The 17,853-nt window shown below is 49.4% G+C and overlaps 1 protein-coding gene across 3 annotated transcripts in view; it reads right to left on the reverse strand.

Moving 5' to 3' along the window:
- Positions 1-17,853, reverse strand: part of tbata (thymus, brain and testes associated) — a 76,503-nt gene that overhangs the window by 14,576 nt on the left and 44,074 nt on the right. For all 3 annotated transcript variants that reach the window (XM_085970318.1, XM_085970320.1, XM_085970319.1), the window contains exons 6-9: positions 16,730-16,888; positions 15,479-15,560; positions 13,978-14,143; positions 9,918-9,964 (exon numbers count right to left, since the gene is read on the reverse strand). In XM_085970318.1, coding sequence (XP_085826444.1) covers positions 9,918-9,964; positions 13,978-14,143; positions 15,479-15,560; positions 16,730-16,888 — 454 coding nt within the window. The remainder of the gene's footprint in view (positions 1-9,917; positions 9,965-13,977; positions 14,144-15,478; positions 15,561-16,729; positions 16,889-17,853) is intronic.

Below are 17,853 nucleotides of genomic sequence, written 5' to 3' on the forward strand. Positions count from 1 at the left end.
AAAGGTCTGTCCAGGGCTTGTCTGAGGCAGTGGAGCGGTCGGCACCGGCCTTGTCCGAAGCAATGGAAAGAACTGTCCAGGGCTTCTCCGAAGCACTGGCACCTGGCACACAGGTCCTCACTGCTGCCACGCAGTCACTTGCCGGCCTCGTCCACACCCAGATTGAGGCAACGCGAACTCTCACTGCAGCCACCCTATCTGCATCAGCTAGGATCACCCCGGGCCCTTCCAGTCCCATACAAGGCCAGGAATCAGTGGAGCATGCGATTGTGGTGGATGAGCCGAGCCAGTCCCCTCAGAGAGCCAGTGTGTCGTCCGACCATGGTGCAGGTGTCCTCTCTCGGCAGGTGACCATTGCACATGCCAGCGCTGGTACGTCTGCAGTGCAGCTGCCACCACCTGCAGGGCACACTGCTTCCAGCCATGCTCAGATCAAGCATCCTGCGTCCGCACCCTCCAAGCCCAGAGGTCAGCCAGGCCGTCCCTCAGGGGCTTCTGCGCTTCCACACAGTCAGCAGGCGTCCCCCAGCCTTCACCCCGCCACTGGGGTTCAATTACATAGGAGCAGCAGGGAGGGAAGGGGCCGACCGCGAAAGAGAAGTCGTTCTCCATCAAGGGGCCAGCAGTAGAGGGAGGTGCTGAGACGTTTCTTTGGCCAAATTCAAGGACACCCTCACCTGTTGTAATTGTTGGAAATGGTTTGTTTAGTTTTGCGGCTTTGCCAAAGAGTTAACTGTTATTTTGTTAGTTATGGTTTCTGTTGACATGACTTTGTTTTGCTGTAATGAAAGACTTTTGTGACAATAAAGAGAAGTTTTAATGTGCTATGGTGCACGTGACTAATTACAGTGATGCTGGCCTTCAGAGGCTTTCAAACATCCAAAGTGCGCAGGAGTAAAGACACTCATCATTCCGCCAGAGGGGCCTCGAAATGAGTCCTCATGAGCCTCTGACGGATGGCCCTTCCACTTTCAGGAGCCCTTCCATCTTCCTCCTCCTCCTCGTCTGTATGCTCCTCCTCCTCCTCCGCCTGCTCTTCCTCCTCCTCCTCCTCCTCCTCCTCGACCGCCTGCTCTGCTGGTCGTTGAGGGACAGCTGGAATTGGCTGGGTGCGTCGAATTGCCAAGTTGTGGAGCATGCAGCAGACGACGACGATGTGACCCACTTGCTCCGGCGAGTACTGCAGGGCTCCCCCCGAATGGTCCAGACATCGGAAACGCTTTTTGAGCACACCAATAGTGTGCTCTACAATGTTCCTGGTCGCCTGATGGCTGCTGTTGAACAGCTCTTCTGCTGGGGTGGCGGCCACACGGAGTGGTGTCATCAGCCATGGGCAGAGAGGATAGCCCTTGTCCCCAATAAGCCAGCCTCGTGGTCGAGCCGGCCCCTCAAAAAGGTCACAAACTGAGGTCTACCGCAGGATAAAGGCATCGTGGCTGCTCCCTGGGAATTGGGCGTTGACTGCCATGATGATTTGGCTGTGGTCACAGACCAGCTGCACGTTGAGGGAGTGGAACCCCTTGCGCCTGCGGAAGTCCTCAGGATTCTGGAATGGCGCCCTCAAAGCCACGTGTGTACAGTCAATCGCCCCCTGCACCATGGGGAAGTCCGCAATAGCAGCGAAGCCCTGCGCGCGCTCCACCTGCTTCTCCAGGGTCAGAGGGAAGGTGATGAATTGACGCCTTCGCCTATAAAGGGCAGCTGTAACTTGCCGGATGCAACAGTGGACTGCAACCTGAGAGATATTCGCAATGTCCCCAATGGCTGACTGAAAGGATCCGTTGCCATAAAAATTGAGGGCAACAGTCAGTTTAACGGCCACCGACAGAGAGGTCCTGCACCGTAGACGCGGCTGCAGATCCTCAGCAAGCAGGTGGCACAGCTCAGTAACAACGTCCCTCCGAATTCGGAGCCTTCGCACACACTGCTCCTCCGACATGTCAAGGTATGACACCTGCTGCCTAAAGACCCTCGCAGCATACCCTCAGATTGGCCGACCTCCATTGCCCCTCCTCCTTCTGGTCAATCCCGGCCCTCTCTCCCGCCGTCTCTCTGCCCCTTCATAGTGTTTGGCCATGAGGCCGTCGTCCTCCAAAGCATCTCCCATTCTGATGCCAGTTGGTCAAAAGGCTGTTAGGTCTAGTGCTCCAACTGCTCCGGACAGGTTTGAAGGTCCCAAGTACTCTAATGCTAAATTCCAAAAACTCTGCTCCACAGTAGCTCACCAACTCTCTCCACCAACGATCGCAATGAACAGGCCAAGTGGCTGAAGCTTCTATACTAGAGCTGTCCCCTTTAAATAGCGCCCCCGACTCCGAGAAGGGCCTGCTAATGCTCCTTCGAACTGTCACTAATAGCGCTAGGCGTAAAGGCTCCGGGCGCCACCCAATATCCGCTCAGGCGCCCCTAAAAGGCGTTGCACGATGAAATGACGTCATGATCTGCTTGCGCTCGCGGGCGCGCGCAAACACTTAATGCAGGTGTTAAATGTATAGTCAATATGGGAGTTGTCGCTATCTTCATTGCGCCCGCCCCAACATTAGGTTATGCCCCAATTCTCGGTCTCTTTAGGCGCTAACCGCTGGCGCAAACAACCGAATTTCTAGGCCTCTGTCCCTTCCTAACATAATCTACTTGATTTTACCCAAATCACTACTCTGCTCTACAGCCTTGACTTTTCTCTTCAGACTTATAAACTTACCCTTACCTGAACCCTCCCTCCCCCTTGTTAGTTTAAAGCCCTAACTACCGCCCTACGTACAGCTTCTTATATACTGAGTTAGAAAAGAGCCCTGTACACGTTGTAGGAACTCCATTCCCTATCCCCTTTACATACCTCTTCTGGCTAATTAATCTTGGGGTAGTTGAAATCCCCCATGATTATTATTCTATGCTTTGTACCGGGAAGTACGGGTTTCCCGGATGTCCTGCAGGATTTAACTGCAGGACGTCTTTTAAATTTTTTCAGTATAGTTTCCTGCCCGAAAGCCAGCCTGGTTGACAGGGGGGAAGCAGCTGAGGAGCAGATACCAGGCCAGGATCGGTGATCGCGGGGGTTGCCGGTGGGGGTCAGAGGTCACGGGGGTGAGGGGGCAGAACTCACGGGAGGGTGGGTGGGGGCATAGAGGTAAGCCTGCTGGGCCTGGAGGAAACACTCCTGCTCCTCATAGCCCACAGGCTGGAGAGCAGGTTAGTCGCTCCCCCCCCCGACCCGTCTCTGGGGAGCAGGTCAGTCGCTCCCCCCCCGACCCGTCTCTGGGGAGCAGGTCAGTCGCTCCCCCCCCCTGACCCGTCTCTGGAGAGCAGGTCAGTCGCTCCCTGATGCGCTATCAATTACCGAGAAAGACTGGAAGTTAAGAGAGTAACAAACAGGTTTTTATTAGCTAAAGAACGAAGGCATGCCTCTAGTGGTCGACCGGTCCTGAATGCCTGGGGAACTGCAGAGCAGCCGCCTTTATACCAGGGCATATGGGTGGAGCCAGGGGCGGAGCCAGCTGAGGCATGCACAGACAGGTACAACAATGGGCAAGAGTGAACAACAGTGAAGTGAACAACAGTGAACGACAGTGGAGTGAGCAACAGTGAACAACAGTGGTTTACCACATTCACCCCTTGCTTAAAAAATGAGTCCGACGGGGTGAAGTGTATTAAAAGTTCGTATAATTAAGTCTTTCTGGGGGTCTTGTATGCTGTCGTGATCGTCGTGGCGACGGCTGAGGTGGTGCATCTTCCGACGCCGAGTCCCGCGTGGGCCGGAGCACTGGCGTGTCGTCCTCATGGGTGTTGAGTTGGTTGGTGATCAATGACGGGTCACGGGGCCACGGCGTGCCGTCTACAGGGGTTAGGTATGGGTCCGTTGCCGCCGGTGCATTGTGGGTAGCGGTGAAGGGCAATGGTAGTGGGTAGTGGGTGATGTTGGTTTCAGGGTCCCCCGAGGGTGCGAGGTCTCGTATGGAGACTGTGTCCTCCCGCCCGTCCGGGTACGCAACGTAGGCATACTGAGGGTTGGCGTGGAGGAGGTTGACCCTCTCAACCAGGGGGGCCGTTTTATGGGTCCTGACGTGCTTCCGAAGTAGGACGGGCCCTGGAGACATCAGCCATGGTGGTAGCGAGGTCCCCGATGTGGACTTCCTAGGGAAGATGAACATTTTTTCGTGAGGGGTGGCGTTAGTGGCAGTACAGAGCAGTGACCGAATGGAGTGGAGTGCATCGGGGAGGACATCCTGCCAGCGGGAGGTTGGAAGGCCCTTAGATTTTAAGGCTAGCAGGGCGGCCTTCCAAACTGTCGCGTTCTCTCTTTCTACCTGTCCGTTCCCCCGGGGGTTGTAGCTGGTGGTCCTGCTCGTGGCAATACCTCTCACGAGCAGGTACTGGCGGAGTTCGTCGCTCATAAATGATGAGCCCCGGTCGCTATGGATATAGCTGGGGAAACCGAACAAGGCGAAGAGGTCGTTCAGGCATTTAATGACCGTAGCACTGGTCATGTCTGGGCAGGGGTTGGCAAATGGAAAACGGGAGTACTCGTCGATGATAGTGAGGAAGTACGCGTTGCGGTCAGAGGAGGGGAGGGGCCCTTTAAAATCGACGCTCAGGCGCTCAAAGGGGCGAGTGGCTTTTATCAGGTGTGCTCTGTCTGGCCTATAAAAGTGCGGTTTGCACTCGGCACAGACTTGGCAGTTCCTGGTCATGGTCCTGACCTCCTCGATGGAGTAAGGCAGGTTGCGGGCCTTGATGAAATGGAAGAACCTGGTGACCCCCGGGTGGCAGAGGTCATTGTGGAGGGCCCGCAGTCTATCAACCTGTGCGTTGGCACATGTACCTTGCGATAGAGCATCCGGGGGCTCATTCAGTTTCCCGGGCCGGTACAAGATATCGTAATTGTAGGTGGAAAGTTCAATTCTCCACCTCAAAATCTTGTCATTTTTGATTTTGCCCCTCTGCTTGTTATTAAACATAAAAGCAACTGAACGCTGGTCAGTGAATCGTTTTCCGGCCAGGTAATGCCTCCAATGTCGCACAGCTTCCACAATGGCCTGGGCCTCCTTTTCGACAGAGGAGTGTCTGATTTCGGAGCCTTGGGGGGTTCGTGAAAAGAAGGCCAGGGGCCTTCCCGCCTGGTTAAGGGTAGCGGCCAGGGCAAAGTCGGACGCATCGCTCTCCACCTGGAAAGGGATGGACTCGTCCACCGCGTGCATGGTGGCTTTAGCAATGTCCTCTTTGATACGGTGGAAGGCTAAGCGGGCCTCTGCCGCCAGGGGAAAAGAGGTGGACTTGATAAGTGGACGGGCTTTGTCCGCATAATTAGGGACCCACTGGGCGTAGTAGGAGAAAAACCCCAGGCATCTCTTCAGGGCCTTGAGGCAGTGGGGCAGGGAAAGGTCCATAAGGGGACGCATCCGGTCGGGGTCGGGGCCGATGACTCCGCGTTCCACAACACAGCCAAGGATAACGAGGCGGGTTGTGCGGAATATGCACTTCTCCTTGTTATACGTAAGGTTTAGGAGTTGGGCAGTGTGGAGGAATTTGTCGAGGTTGGCGTCATGGTCCTGCAGGTCATGGCCGCAGATGGTCACATTGTCCAGGTAGGGAAAAGTGGCCTGCAACGCATTCTGGTCGACCATCCGGTCCATCTCCCTTTGGAAAACGGAGACCCCGTTGGTGACGCCGAAGGGAACCCGAAGGAAGTGGTAGAGGCGGCCGTTTGCCTCGAAGGCAGTATACTGGCGGTCCTCATAGCGGATAGGGAGTTGGTGATATGCTGACTTAAGGTCAATGGTGGAGAATATGCGGTATTGTGCGATCTGATTGACCATATCAGATATGCGGGGGAGGGGGTATGCGTCCAGTTGGGTATATCGATTAATTGTTTGGCTGTAGTCAATGACCAGGCGCTGCTTCTCGCCGGTCTTGACGACCACAACCTGGGCTCGCCAGGGGCTGGTGCTAGCTTTAATAATCCCCTCCTTCAGGAGCCGCTCCATCTCAGATTTAATAAAAACTCTGTCACCAGCGCTGTATCGCCTGCTTTTGGTGGCGATGGGCTTACAGTCGTGGGCGAGGTTAGCGAACAACGGGGGGGGGGGTGACTTTAAGCGTGGAGAGGCTGCAAAAGGTGCGCGGCGGGCAATTTGAAAACTGCTGGTTGCAGACTGTGAGTGGGGGAAGGGGTCCACCGTACGCCATCGTGACACTCTTAAGGTGGCACTGAAAATCCAACCCCAGTAGAACGGCAGCGCAGAGATGGGGCAGGACAAGCAGTTTAAAGTTTCTGTACTCTGTGCCCCTCACCGAAAGGGTCACCACGCAGTAGCCGCCGCCGTCCGCTGAATGGGACTTGGAGGCCATAGAGACCCGGTGGCGCGCTGGCAGGACCGGGAGAGAGTAACGCCGCACCGTGTCGGGGTGGATAAAGCTCTCTGTGCTCCCGCAGTCGAAAAGGCAGGTCGTGGCGCGGCCGTTTACCTTAATGTCCATCATGGACCTGGCTAGTTGGTGAGGTCTAGATTGGTCCAGTGTAACGGAGGCCAGCGTAGGGTCAGGCGTGTCGCTGCAGTCATCAGGTGAGGCGGTGGGTGAGTCGGGGGCCCGTTGCAAAAATGGCGGCCGGAACGGATCGCCCACGGTCGAAGGCGTCCAAGATGGCGTCCAAGATGGCGGCGCCCATGATCCACACGCGGCTGGAGGCGTACAAGATGGCGTCCAAGATGGCGGCATCCAAGATGGCGGCCCGCTCGGCCCACACGCAGCACTGCTGGAGTTTGGGGTAGGTTTAGCCTTGCAGACGCTGGCGTAGTGCCCTTTCTTCCCACAACCAGAGCAAGTAGCGTTTTTCGCCGGGCAGCGCGCTCTGGGGTGTTTGGCTTGGCCACAGAAGTAACACTTCGGGCCCCGGGACATCGCTGCAGAAGTTGGGCCGTTGGCGGGATGTGACGGGGGTGGCGCGGCGCAGGGTGGCGGTCCTACCGTGTCCCAGGATGGTGGCGCCCGCGCCATCCACGATGCAGCCGCGCGGTCAGGGGAGTAGGCATCCATATTCCGGTGGGCCACGTCTAGCGAGAGTGCGAGGGCCGTGGCCTTCTTCAGGTCGAGTTCGCCCTGCTCCAACAGTCTCTGCCGGGTGTAGTTGGACCTGAGGCCCGCGACGAAGGCGTCCCGGACAAGTTCCTCTGTGTACACCGCGGCCGACACCTCTTTACATTTGCAGGCCCGGCCGAGCACCTTCAGCGCCCGTAGGTATACCTCCATCGATTCCCCGGGTTGCTGTTTGCGGGACCCCAGGAGGTGTCTGGCGTAAACCTAATTTACCGGGCGTGCGTACTGTTCTTTAAGGAGGTCGAGAGCACCCTTGTAGGTAGTCGCATCTTGGATAAGCGAATAAGCTTGGTGGTTCACCTTGGAGGTCAGAACCCTTAGTTTGTCGCCATCGTTTTGAACAATTTCGACGGAGGCATCTAGGAAAAATTTGAAGCATCGCAGCCAGTGTGCAAACTTGGTAAATGAATCCGCCTCTTGAGGGTCTAGTTCCAGGCATGCTGGTTTGAGGATTTGCTCCATCGAAAAAAAGTTTAGCTAATAAAATTGATGCGCTATCAATTACCGAGAAAGACTGGAAGTTAAGAGAGTAACAAACAGGCTTTTATTAGCTAAAGAACGAAGGCATGCCTCTAGTGGTCGACCGGTCCTGAATGCCTGGGGAACTGCAGAGCAGCCGCCTTTATACCAGGGCATATGGGTGGAGCCAGGGGCGGAGCCAGCTGAGGCATGCACAGACAGGTACAACAATGGGCAAGAGTGAACAACAGTGAACGATAGTGGAGTGAGCAACAGTGAACAACAGTGGTTTACCACACTCCCCCCCCGACCCGTTTCTGGAGAGCAGGTTAGTCGCTCCCCCCCCGACCCGTCACTGGAGAGCAGGTTAGTCGCTCCCCCCCCCCCTGACCTGCCTCTGGAGAGCAGGTTAGTCGTTTCCCCCCCCCCTGACCCGTCTCTGGGGAGCAGGTTAGTCGCTCCCCCCCTGACCCGTCTCTGGGGAGCAGGTTAGTCGCTCCCCCCTGACCCGTCTCTGGAGGGCAGGTTAGTCACACGGCCCCGATCCACCTTTGTTAAAACCGGAAGTGGGCGGGTTGGAGGCTGGTTTCAGAATTTTTACCTCCCACCACCCCGAACCCACTCGTCCTGGGGGTTGAAATTCCCCCCATGTGTTTACAACAGATTTCAAAATGACAAATAAACTAAACAATAAACCTTCATCATGGTCTAAAATAACAAAACAAACTTATAACCTCCCTCGGTCTTTCTCTTCCATCCTCTCCCCACCCTCTTGCAATACTTCCCACTCTCTCCTGCTTTCTCTCTCATCCGATTCCCCGTGAAAAGAAGGCTGCCTGTTTTATTATGGCTGATCACGTCTTTTATGTTACTCAGCATCTTTCTCACGGTGATTCAATGCATGGGTCAGTGCAAAGGATTCAGCCAAAAATAGAGCTGCTTGCTCCTTCGGAGATGCTGATTGGCCACCAATATTATCAATGCTCAGTCTTTATAGCAGACCGGAATTATAATCAGGTTTTACAAAGACCCACCAGGACCAAATACAAAAAGACTTAAAGACTCAAACTATTCAAAAGCTTTAAAACTTCCACACAATGCAGGGCACATGATGAATGCCAGCAGTCAACCTCCTTTCTCCTTTGGTTCACAACAACATGTTTCAAGTATGCACGAGACACATCATAGTGGAGCACACGGAACAGACTTTATTGATACACAGTAAAAGGTGATCAGCCTTAACTACACAGAGAGTGACTTTTCCGGTTTCTGTATCATTCGAGCACTCTCAAATACTGTTGAAAACCATAATCCTTTATACACCATATATTTTGACTACATCAAATGAAAATGTCATAGATAAAACTGCATCATGTATCTATTCCCAAATCCTTTGAAAACAGACTATTCATATAAACAGTTTGCAGTTGTTTACTTTAGAACTACTTCCCTTACACAAGACTTCCTGATGTAACCACCCCAAACTCTTTTAAGAACAAGCTTTACCAACTGTTGCTAATGAATTGCTACCTCTGTTTAATTACCCTAAAACGAAAGTTACATTTTATTACTAACACTTACTTCCTCACACAAGCACTTTATATATCAGAAGACAAGCCATGCTTTCTCCTCACGACACTTCAAAGCCATCCTGTTTATATTGGAAAGTCTGGAAAGCCTGTTAATCCAAGATACAAAGAAGTTCGACTGTTAACCCTTAGCTCCCCAAGATGTCCAACATACATCTCTCCAGGATGTCCAACAATGATCTGTACAGTTAGAGCACTTCCAGTCAATGGCATCATGCCACACAGCTATAAGATCTGGGGCAGCCATTTTTCCTGTGAGCTGGAACAAAGTGATGTGCATGAGACAGTATTCAGGTGAATCAGTCAGAGCCCAGTCAATCTGATTAGATCGCCAGTTTACATGTAAGCCTTGCCATTTCTTTTGGCGATACTAATAGAAGAGTGCTAAACACATTTACGACATTCCTCTGCTCAATGCAGGCATTAACTCATTTTAAGTGAGTTAAGGCCTCTGCTAAAATAATGGACAGAGAGCTCATTCATTAATCATTCACATGCTGATATCACCATCAGTAATTTCTAGCCTATAGGAATATTACCACCCATTGTCATGTACACGCTCCTCTTGTATTTGTCTTCTGGACACAAATGTTCCTGGCAGTTGGCACTTTGCTCATCTCCCAACAAAATAAAGTCTATGGTTGTGTATACTCTATAAACCTGCCTGTGCCCCCGGATTCCGGCTAGATCACAATTTTTTAATTGTTGTATCATGAATGCCGAGCACTTGATTTGTCTCATCTTTGTGTCACGTTAAATTGGACAAAACTCTCTCACCTGGTTGCTCCTCTTCAATTTTTTCAGGCTTCTTTTTGAGATAATATCTGAATAAACATAACACAAAAGATGCAGTTAAAAACAGCAAGAAAGAGTAGATTTTGGTAACACTGCTGCAGCATTTGTTGTAGGGGAAATTCAGCCATCCTCTGGAAACTGTGTTACAAATTCACTTCCTCTACGTAGTCAAGTTTGATTGTCATGTCGTCAATCTGGGGCGGGGGGGGGGGCAGCGGGTGCTGGAGCATTGAGATTAAGCTAGGAGGAATTCCCGGGATACAATATTCCCAGGAAGGATCCCAGACACATTGCCCGTTTTCTGGCCTGCACTTGCCTACTACCCACCAGCTAGAAGTGCTTTCACCAGCAGGAATTTCTGGGCACTCCTCCTGTAGAAAGGAGTCTCAGGGGAGTTTGCAAAGGGGGAGATGTGGACACCAACAAGGAAGTAATGGGATTTGGGAGGAAGACAAAGGCATGTCCGTGGAAAGCAGGGACAGCAGCTGTGTGGTCACGTGGTCACCGAGGAGGGGCGGTTGGTGAGAAGGTCACGGAAGGAGCCCCGGGAGGGGCGGCTGGTGAGCAGGCCCGGGCGTTGGGCTGAAGATTGTCGGACAGGAGGAATGGTGGAAATGGAATGGCGGCGCGCACAGACGCAGCGGCTTTGCTTCTCCCAGGACGGTGCTATTTATGTTTAATGTTAATGTTATTTGTACTGGACTCATGGGAGCTTGCAAGATCACATTTCGTTGTTCATGTACTTGTGCATTGTACAATGACAATAAAGTTGAATTATTATTATTATTATTATTAAAAGAGTTCCAGAGGGCAGGGGTGAAAGGTCTGTGATGGTGGCATGGATCGGTAAGGGACAGGCAACAATCCACAGTCAGAATGTGTGGGCTTGGAAGCACGAATGTAGAAGGTTATCTAAACACAATGGGACGAAGCCGTAAAGTGGATTTGAAAATTACTCCTTGAATGGATTTGAAATATTACTATAATATAGAATTACATAACATTTTACAGCACAGAAACAGACCATTCGGCCCAACAGGTCTCTGTTTATGCTCCACACGAGCCTCCTCCCACATTACTTCATCTCACCCTATCAACATATCCTTCTAAACTTTTCTCTCTCATGTACTTATCTAGCTTCCCCTTAAATGCATCCTCTCAACAACTCCATGTGGTAGCAAGTTCCACATTCTCACCACTCTCTGAGCAAAGAAATCTACTCAAAGATTAGGAGTAGCTTTAGTACTTCATTATTAACCCAACACTACTAAATGCCTAAAACACAAGGCGGCAAATCGAAAACCTACCCTAAAGTGTGAAAGAGAAGTGTAAGAGAGATTAAACGCATACAAGTCACACCAGGCTAGATTATTCTCTGTGGCGGGATTTCCTTACGGCCAATGTACATTGGCACTGGACTTCAAAAACTGAATAATTTTAAGAAGTTCTGGTTACAAGAATTCCCACCATTCCTACATTTTAAACATAACTGACACAATAATGCAACACCAATACAAACTACAAGGAGTATGAGCAAACAAACATACTGCACGATATGTACCAACACGTGCAATTTAGTTTCATAATTATAATGTACTATCACATGGTTTGGTATGAGCATGCTCAGTTTGCTCTGGCCTAATAAAGCAAGCACATGAACGAGCAACTTCATTGTCCTTCATTTGTTCTACCCAAGTATATTACATTTTGGCGACAAGGATTGGATCCCAAAGCCATTTTTAGGGATCATGGAAGGACACAGTGTTCAACCTTCGAGTGGACAAATTTAAGGGGAATTTGTGACACCTAAACTGAATTTTTGCGATGTTTTACCGTTAATGCTGATGCAGAATCGCCTGTGCTTCGCCTTCGCGTGTATGTATACACAGCAACAGCAGCGTTGATTCAGTACACAGGTAGCGTGCTGAGTCACCATTCGACAGGATCGGGACAATCATGGCCACGCCTACGGGATTCATCGGAAGCCTCGGCATGTATGACCGAGCTCGCAAGCCATTCTGTTCTTACATTGTTCTGCAATGGCCGCATCAAGAATGCAACATTGGGCAGTGTTGTTGTCACAATATGACTACACGATTGAATATCGCACTTCAAAGCAAAACGGAATCGCAGATGACTTGTACAGGTTGCCACTTGAGAACTCGTGTGTTGGGTGTTAAGGTACGATTTTCACGCTGAGTGCAGTTGACAAAGATTTTCCCGTGAATGTAACTGAGATTGCAGATGAGTCTCAGAAGGACTCAGTACTGAAAAGAATATATGAAAACACCTTAAATGGATGGACTGATCAGTGTATGGACACTGAATTGAAACCATTCCATAACTGTCGTACTGAATTGTCTTGTGAACAAGGTTATATCAAGTGGGGAAACAGAGTGGTGGTACCTACTTCTTTGAAAGATAGAATTCTGGCCGAACTCCATACTGAGCATCCATGGATCGTCAGTATGAAATCAATTGCAAGAGGTTTTGTTTATTGGCCTGGATTGGACAGTGGTCTTGAATCACTTGTCAGCAAGTGCAGCGTTTGCCAAAATTGCAGAAACAAACCACCCAAAACTCCACTACAACCCTGGTCATGGCCAAGTAGACCTTTTCAGAGAGTACACGTAGACTTCTGTGAGAAAGCAAATGATTATTTCCTAGTACTTGTAGATAGTCTCTCAAAGTGGACTGAAGTGAAACATATGGGTTCAAACAAGTCTGAGATAGAAACAGGATCATCTTTGAGTTCGGAACCAAAACAAAATAGCCTGAAAATTGGTTCAACACCAAAAACCTACTGTAAGGAGATCAGGAAGGCTCTGCAAACCTGTTATTAAACTGGATTTGTAGATCATTTAAAAGAAAAAAGCCAGGAGTTTTTGTTATGTGGTACATGTAATGCTGGGAAAGGTGGGACCGTAGTTTTGTTGTATTTGAGAGGGGAATACATACATTTTTTTTGAGGGGGAAAGCAGTGTAATGTACTATCACATGGTTTGCTCAGTTTGCTCTGACCTAATAAAGCAAGCAGAGGGATTAGCAACTCTTTGGGCTGGATTTTGTCAATGGGGAGGTGATGGAGGCGGGACTCCCACTTTTTGGGTTGTAGTCCCGCCTCCATCGACTTGTGGCCAACCCACGCTACTTTCCCCTGATTGACCTTGTTAAGCCCGCCCAGCGGGCTCAGCAGGCCAAGTAAGGGACATCTGGTTACTGGTGACGACAGCGATTGACATTTCATCTGTCAAGAGCTTTTGACAGATGAAAAATCAGTGTTTGACAGCTCTGTGAAGCTGTCAAACACTGACAATCTGTCTTCTAACTGGAGTCCTTCTACTCAGACTCAGTTAGAGATCTCTCCAGACCAGAAAGCAGAGGCTGCAGCTTTTGACAGTTCAGCGGCCATTCTGCTTTCTGTGCCGGTGAGCTGAGGGACTCCCGAGAACCGAAGGAAGGAAGCCTGCAGGAGAAAGTAAAGGTAAGTAAAACTTATTAAAACACTTTACACTTACCTCACACACTTACCTCTGCACACATGCACCCATCACTCACCTGCACAACGGACATCTCGACCCCTCCAACCCCTTCAGACCGACGGTCCGCCTCGCTAACTTGGTGTGGTTCGGAGCTGTCGGGAAGCCCAAACTTCAGGGCTAAAAATAGGGATTAGACAAAAAACTGCCCGTTAACAGGCAGTTAATTGGCACTAATCCCCTTCCCGCCTCGGGGAGGCGGCTCCCAGCACAGGCCGGATACCTGCCTCCTGGGACATTGGCATGGAGGCGGGTTGGGGGCGGGATGGGTTCCTGCCCCCCGATTCTGCAATTTTCCCACCACTCCCGCCTCCAAAGGGCTTGGAAATTCGAGCCCATTGTGTCTCTGTCCTTCGTTTGTTCTACCCAAGTACATTACAATAATGAAATAATTATATTTTTTGAATATTAAATAAAATAGTTGAACAATATTAGAACCATTGTTTCCATTCTAAGATTAATGGGAAGTGACGAGAAAGTGTCACATCATTTTTTATTCATACCTGTTGTGTTTTTTCCTATTAGAAGTGGACTTTCTTGAGATTGAAGCTGAAGGACTGTGATCTATTTGGGGTTTTAGTTGCTCCTCTGTGCATTCAGTATATTGCTGGTAGTCAGGGTAACTGCTTGCCAGAGTCGACTGAACCATTCCCAGTACAAAGTCTTTCTCTGTAAATAAATAGTGCTCATTGAATCACTGGTTTTAGACAAAAGAACTCATATCAGTAAAAAATAAATACTCTCTTTAAAAAAACACCAAAGTCCGAAAAGTCATGGGGCTGGAAAGGCACAAAGCCTGATTTAGGCCTGTGGGAGGGAAGAGGAAGACAGGATCTTGGGGTCGAACCCAGACCTGCAGCAATTCTGCCCCATTTGCTGAAGCCCTTTAAACTCCAGTGGTTGGGGGCCAAGGGCAGATCTTCTACTCGCATCCCTCCTCGCGTCAAAGCGGACATGCCTTACAAGCTCCTGAGCTTCCCTGTGTAATAGCACCCAGTAAGCTTCCCAGTAGTCCCAATAGAACCTTACGCCGCTGACAGCAGCCTTAGGTTCTAAACCTTTACTAGACTAAGGTGATCCATCACGGATTATCTTACTCTGTAAGTTTATTGGCTCCACTGGGATCATGATCTGTTGCGACATGATTTACATAACTGCGCCACATATTTGGCAAACAGAACAAGTTTTTTTGCAAATTCCGCCGTGAAATTGAACCCAATGAATCTGGTAGCACCGGAAAATGACCAAGATAAGCTCCCGGATTGTTGTAAGAACCCAACTGGTTCACTAATGTCCTTCGGGGATGGGAACCTGCTGCCCCTACCGGTCTGGCCTATATGTGGCTCCATCCCCACATGGTGTGGTTGACTCTTAATACCATCTGGGTAACTAGGGATGGGCAATTTCAATTCAGTTAATTAAATAAATCTGGAATAGAAAGAAAGTATCAGTAATGAACCATGAAAGTACCGGATTGTCGTAAAAAACCATCTAGTTCACTAATGTCCTTTAGGGAAGGAAATCTGCCGTCCTTACCCGGTCTGGGCCTATATGTGACTCCAGACCCACAGCAATGTGGTTGACTCTTAACTGTCCTCTGAAATGGCCTAGCAAGCCACTCAGTTGTACAAGACGGCTCACCACCACCTTCTCGAGGGCAATTAGGGATGGGCAATAAATGCTGGCCTTGCCAGTGATGCCCACATCCCATAAATGAATATTTAAAAAAAATTACTGCCTTACCAGGGTTGCCCACACCCCAAGAACAAGTTTTTTACAAAATGCGTTCCGAACTATCAATAAAATAACCTCAATGCTACAACATACTTTATGTGCCATTCTTTACTGTACATATCTAAGCTAATTGTACAACGATTGAAGGATATTAACTACACATTGAAAGTATTGCATGGTCCTATAAGGGTTAATTGAAACAAATGTGCCAGTGACAGATAGGGTCAGACAGTCCCCAATCAATGCTCCACAAAGGCCAGGTTTGCTCACCCTTTTGCCCTGCACATAGCAGCCACTGCTGGATGGCAGAGAATGAGTCAGTCTGTAGAAGCTGGCAGAGCAGTTCCAGCACCTGAGAAGAAAAATAAATATGGTAGGTCAGAACGACATTGATATCATCGCGACAGATAAGGATATTACTGGGAATCAGCCTCGACCCACCTCTCAACAAGGTCTGTGCACACAAGGGGGGAGAAATTCAACTCACAGCTTCACGTATTGTACTTTAAAAACAGGCAGTCAGCAGTTCAAATTCGGGGAGGTGAGGGGCATACCTTGGTTACCCCTTTAATGCCAAGGCCTGCCTGATGCGATATTCGCACACACACACACGTGGACGCACGTGCACACACACAGATGGACACATGCACATACACACACACACGTCGCGCACACACGGACGCACACGCATACGTATAGATGGACACGCACGTACATGCGCACACACGGCTGCATGTGCACACACGACACATGCACACACACACATGGCGCATGCACACATGACGCATGTGCACACACACAGATGGATACATGTGCATACATGCACATGCACACATGATGCATGTACACATACAGACGCACAGACATGCATGCTCACACATATGCACACACACATACATGCACACACCATCCTATCTCCTGTGGCATTGCAAGCGGTGAGTCAAAACCAAAATGTAGTCTTTAGGTGAAGCGGGGTTGGGGGTGTGGGGGGGGGGGGGGGTGGTGAGTGAATAACTGGACCAGAGTATGCACATGTAAGATTTTGAATGAGATATTTATCTGCAGTACAATACTAAGGAGGTGGGAGGTGCAAAATTGAGGTGCTACAGCACTGCTACTGGTGGCAGGCTGTAATTACAGTGTGACAAGTTAACATAGGCAATAGTATTATAAATGTATATACACGGGAATTTAAAATGGGAAGCATTGGCACAAAAAGTGTGAAAAAAAACATGATGAAGGGAAATAAGGTTTTTGCAGACAGGAAATATGTGCAGACTTAAGATTTTTTTAATACATTATCGACTTTCATAAAAGGTCATTGACCTGAAACGTTAACTCTGTTTCTCTATCTGCAGATGCTACCTGACCTGCTGAGTATTTCCAGGATTTTCTGTTCTTATTTTAAATATCCTGCATCTGCAGTATTTTGCTTTCTCACTATATGTTCAACGTTCCAATGGCTGAAACAAATCTAAGTTAATGGTTAGATCTTGTTCTATAAAAAATGTAATTCTTCACCAGTAACTCCTGGTCCTGGAAGGGTCCATTGTGTTTGCCCCTCTCCCGGGTACTGTTTCGGAAGGATCGGTGAGATACTTGGTGGCTCATAACAGGAGTGGAGCTTGGGATTATCCGACCAGTCTGTGCAGAATATTGAGTCATTCGTCTTACTTCTGTCTGTCAAAATACAAGGAAACAATGCCCTGTTTGTTCTTTCAATGAGCAATATCCAGCTCTGTACACTTCAAAGCTTAAAGGCATTTGATGCAATTGCACGACCGAAAAATAGGCCCAGAAATTCGGGTCGAGGGCTACCCTCGGGTGTAAGCCCCCGACCTGCACTTACCTAGCGCGCCGGCCATTGAGCTGTGGGCCCCCGTGGAATTCCGATCCAGGGCCTGGTCCAGCTGCCGGCGCGCAGTGCTTGTGTATCCCAGGGGCACAGTTAGTTCAGTGCGTCCCCTGGGATCACGTGGGCCATGGGGAGCCAATCGGAGCAGGGAATGCTCCATTCATAAGTTTGACAGGAAGAGCTGTCAAAACTTATAAATACTACAGGCCCCAAAACATCACTAAATCTTCAAATAATTTTTTTTTAAACGTCACATTTTTTAAATAAACTATAAATTACATGAAATAACTATTTTAAACAATAATTTAAATTTTTGAAAAAAATAATTTTATTTTCTAACGGGGCTAAAAATAAACTTACCTTGCTTTAAAGTATTTAAAAATAATAAACCTGTGGAAAAAAATGTTTTAATTTTAATTAATTCACCACTTACCTTGTAAAAAGCAAGCCTTACGCCTGCTTTTTAAATGTGTAACTTCTGGACACTTACCCTCCCGGGAAAACCTGGAAAAAAAAACGAAGTTCGATGCGCACGCGCAGCCTCTCCCGCGCACATGTTCAACCTCTTAACCCCTGCTTTCAGGGGAATGGAAGTGCCGGTTTCCCGCGCATGCACAGTGCATGCAGGAAACCAGCACTTCCATTGGGCCTATGGGTGAGTACCCCGTGCGTACTCTCCAATTTAAAATTCTCATCATTATGTTTATATCCCTTCAAGGCTTTGCCCCTCCCTATCTCTGTAAACTCCTACAATCCCCTCAGAACTCTCTGTTACATAAGAACATAAGAA

Source organism: Somniosus microcephalus, chromosome 29 (assembly GCF_052327205.1).
Source record: "Somniosus microcephalus isolate GS21.2 chromosome 29, FLI_Smic_1.0, whole genome shotgun sequence".
NCBI classification, from domain to species: domain Eukaryota; kingdom Metazoa; phylum Chordata; class Chondrichthyes; order Squaliformes; family Somniosidae; genus Somniosus; species Somniosus microcephalus.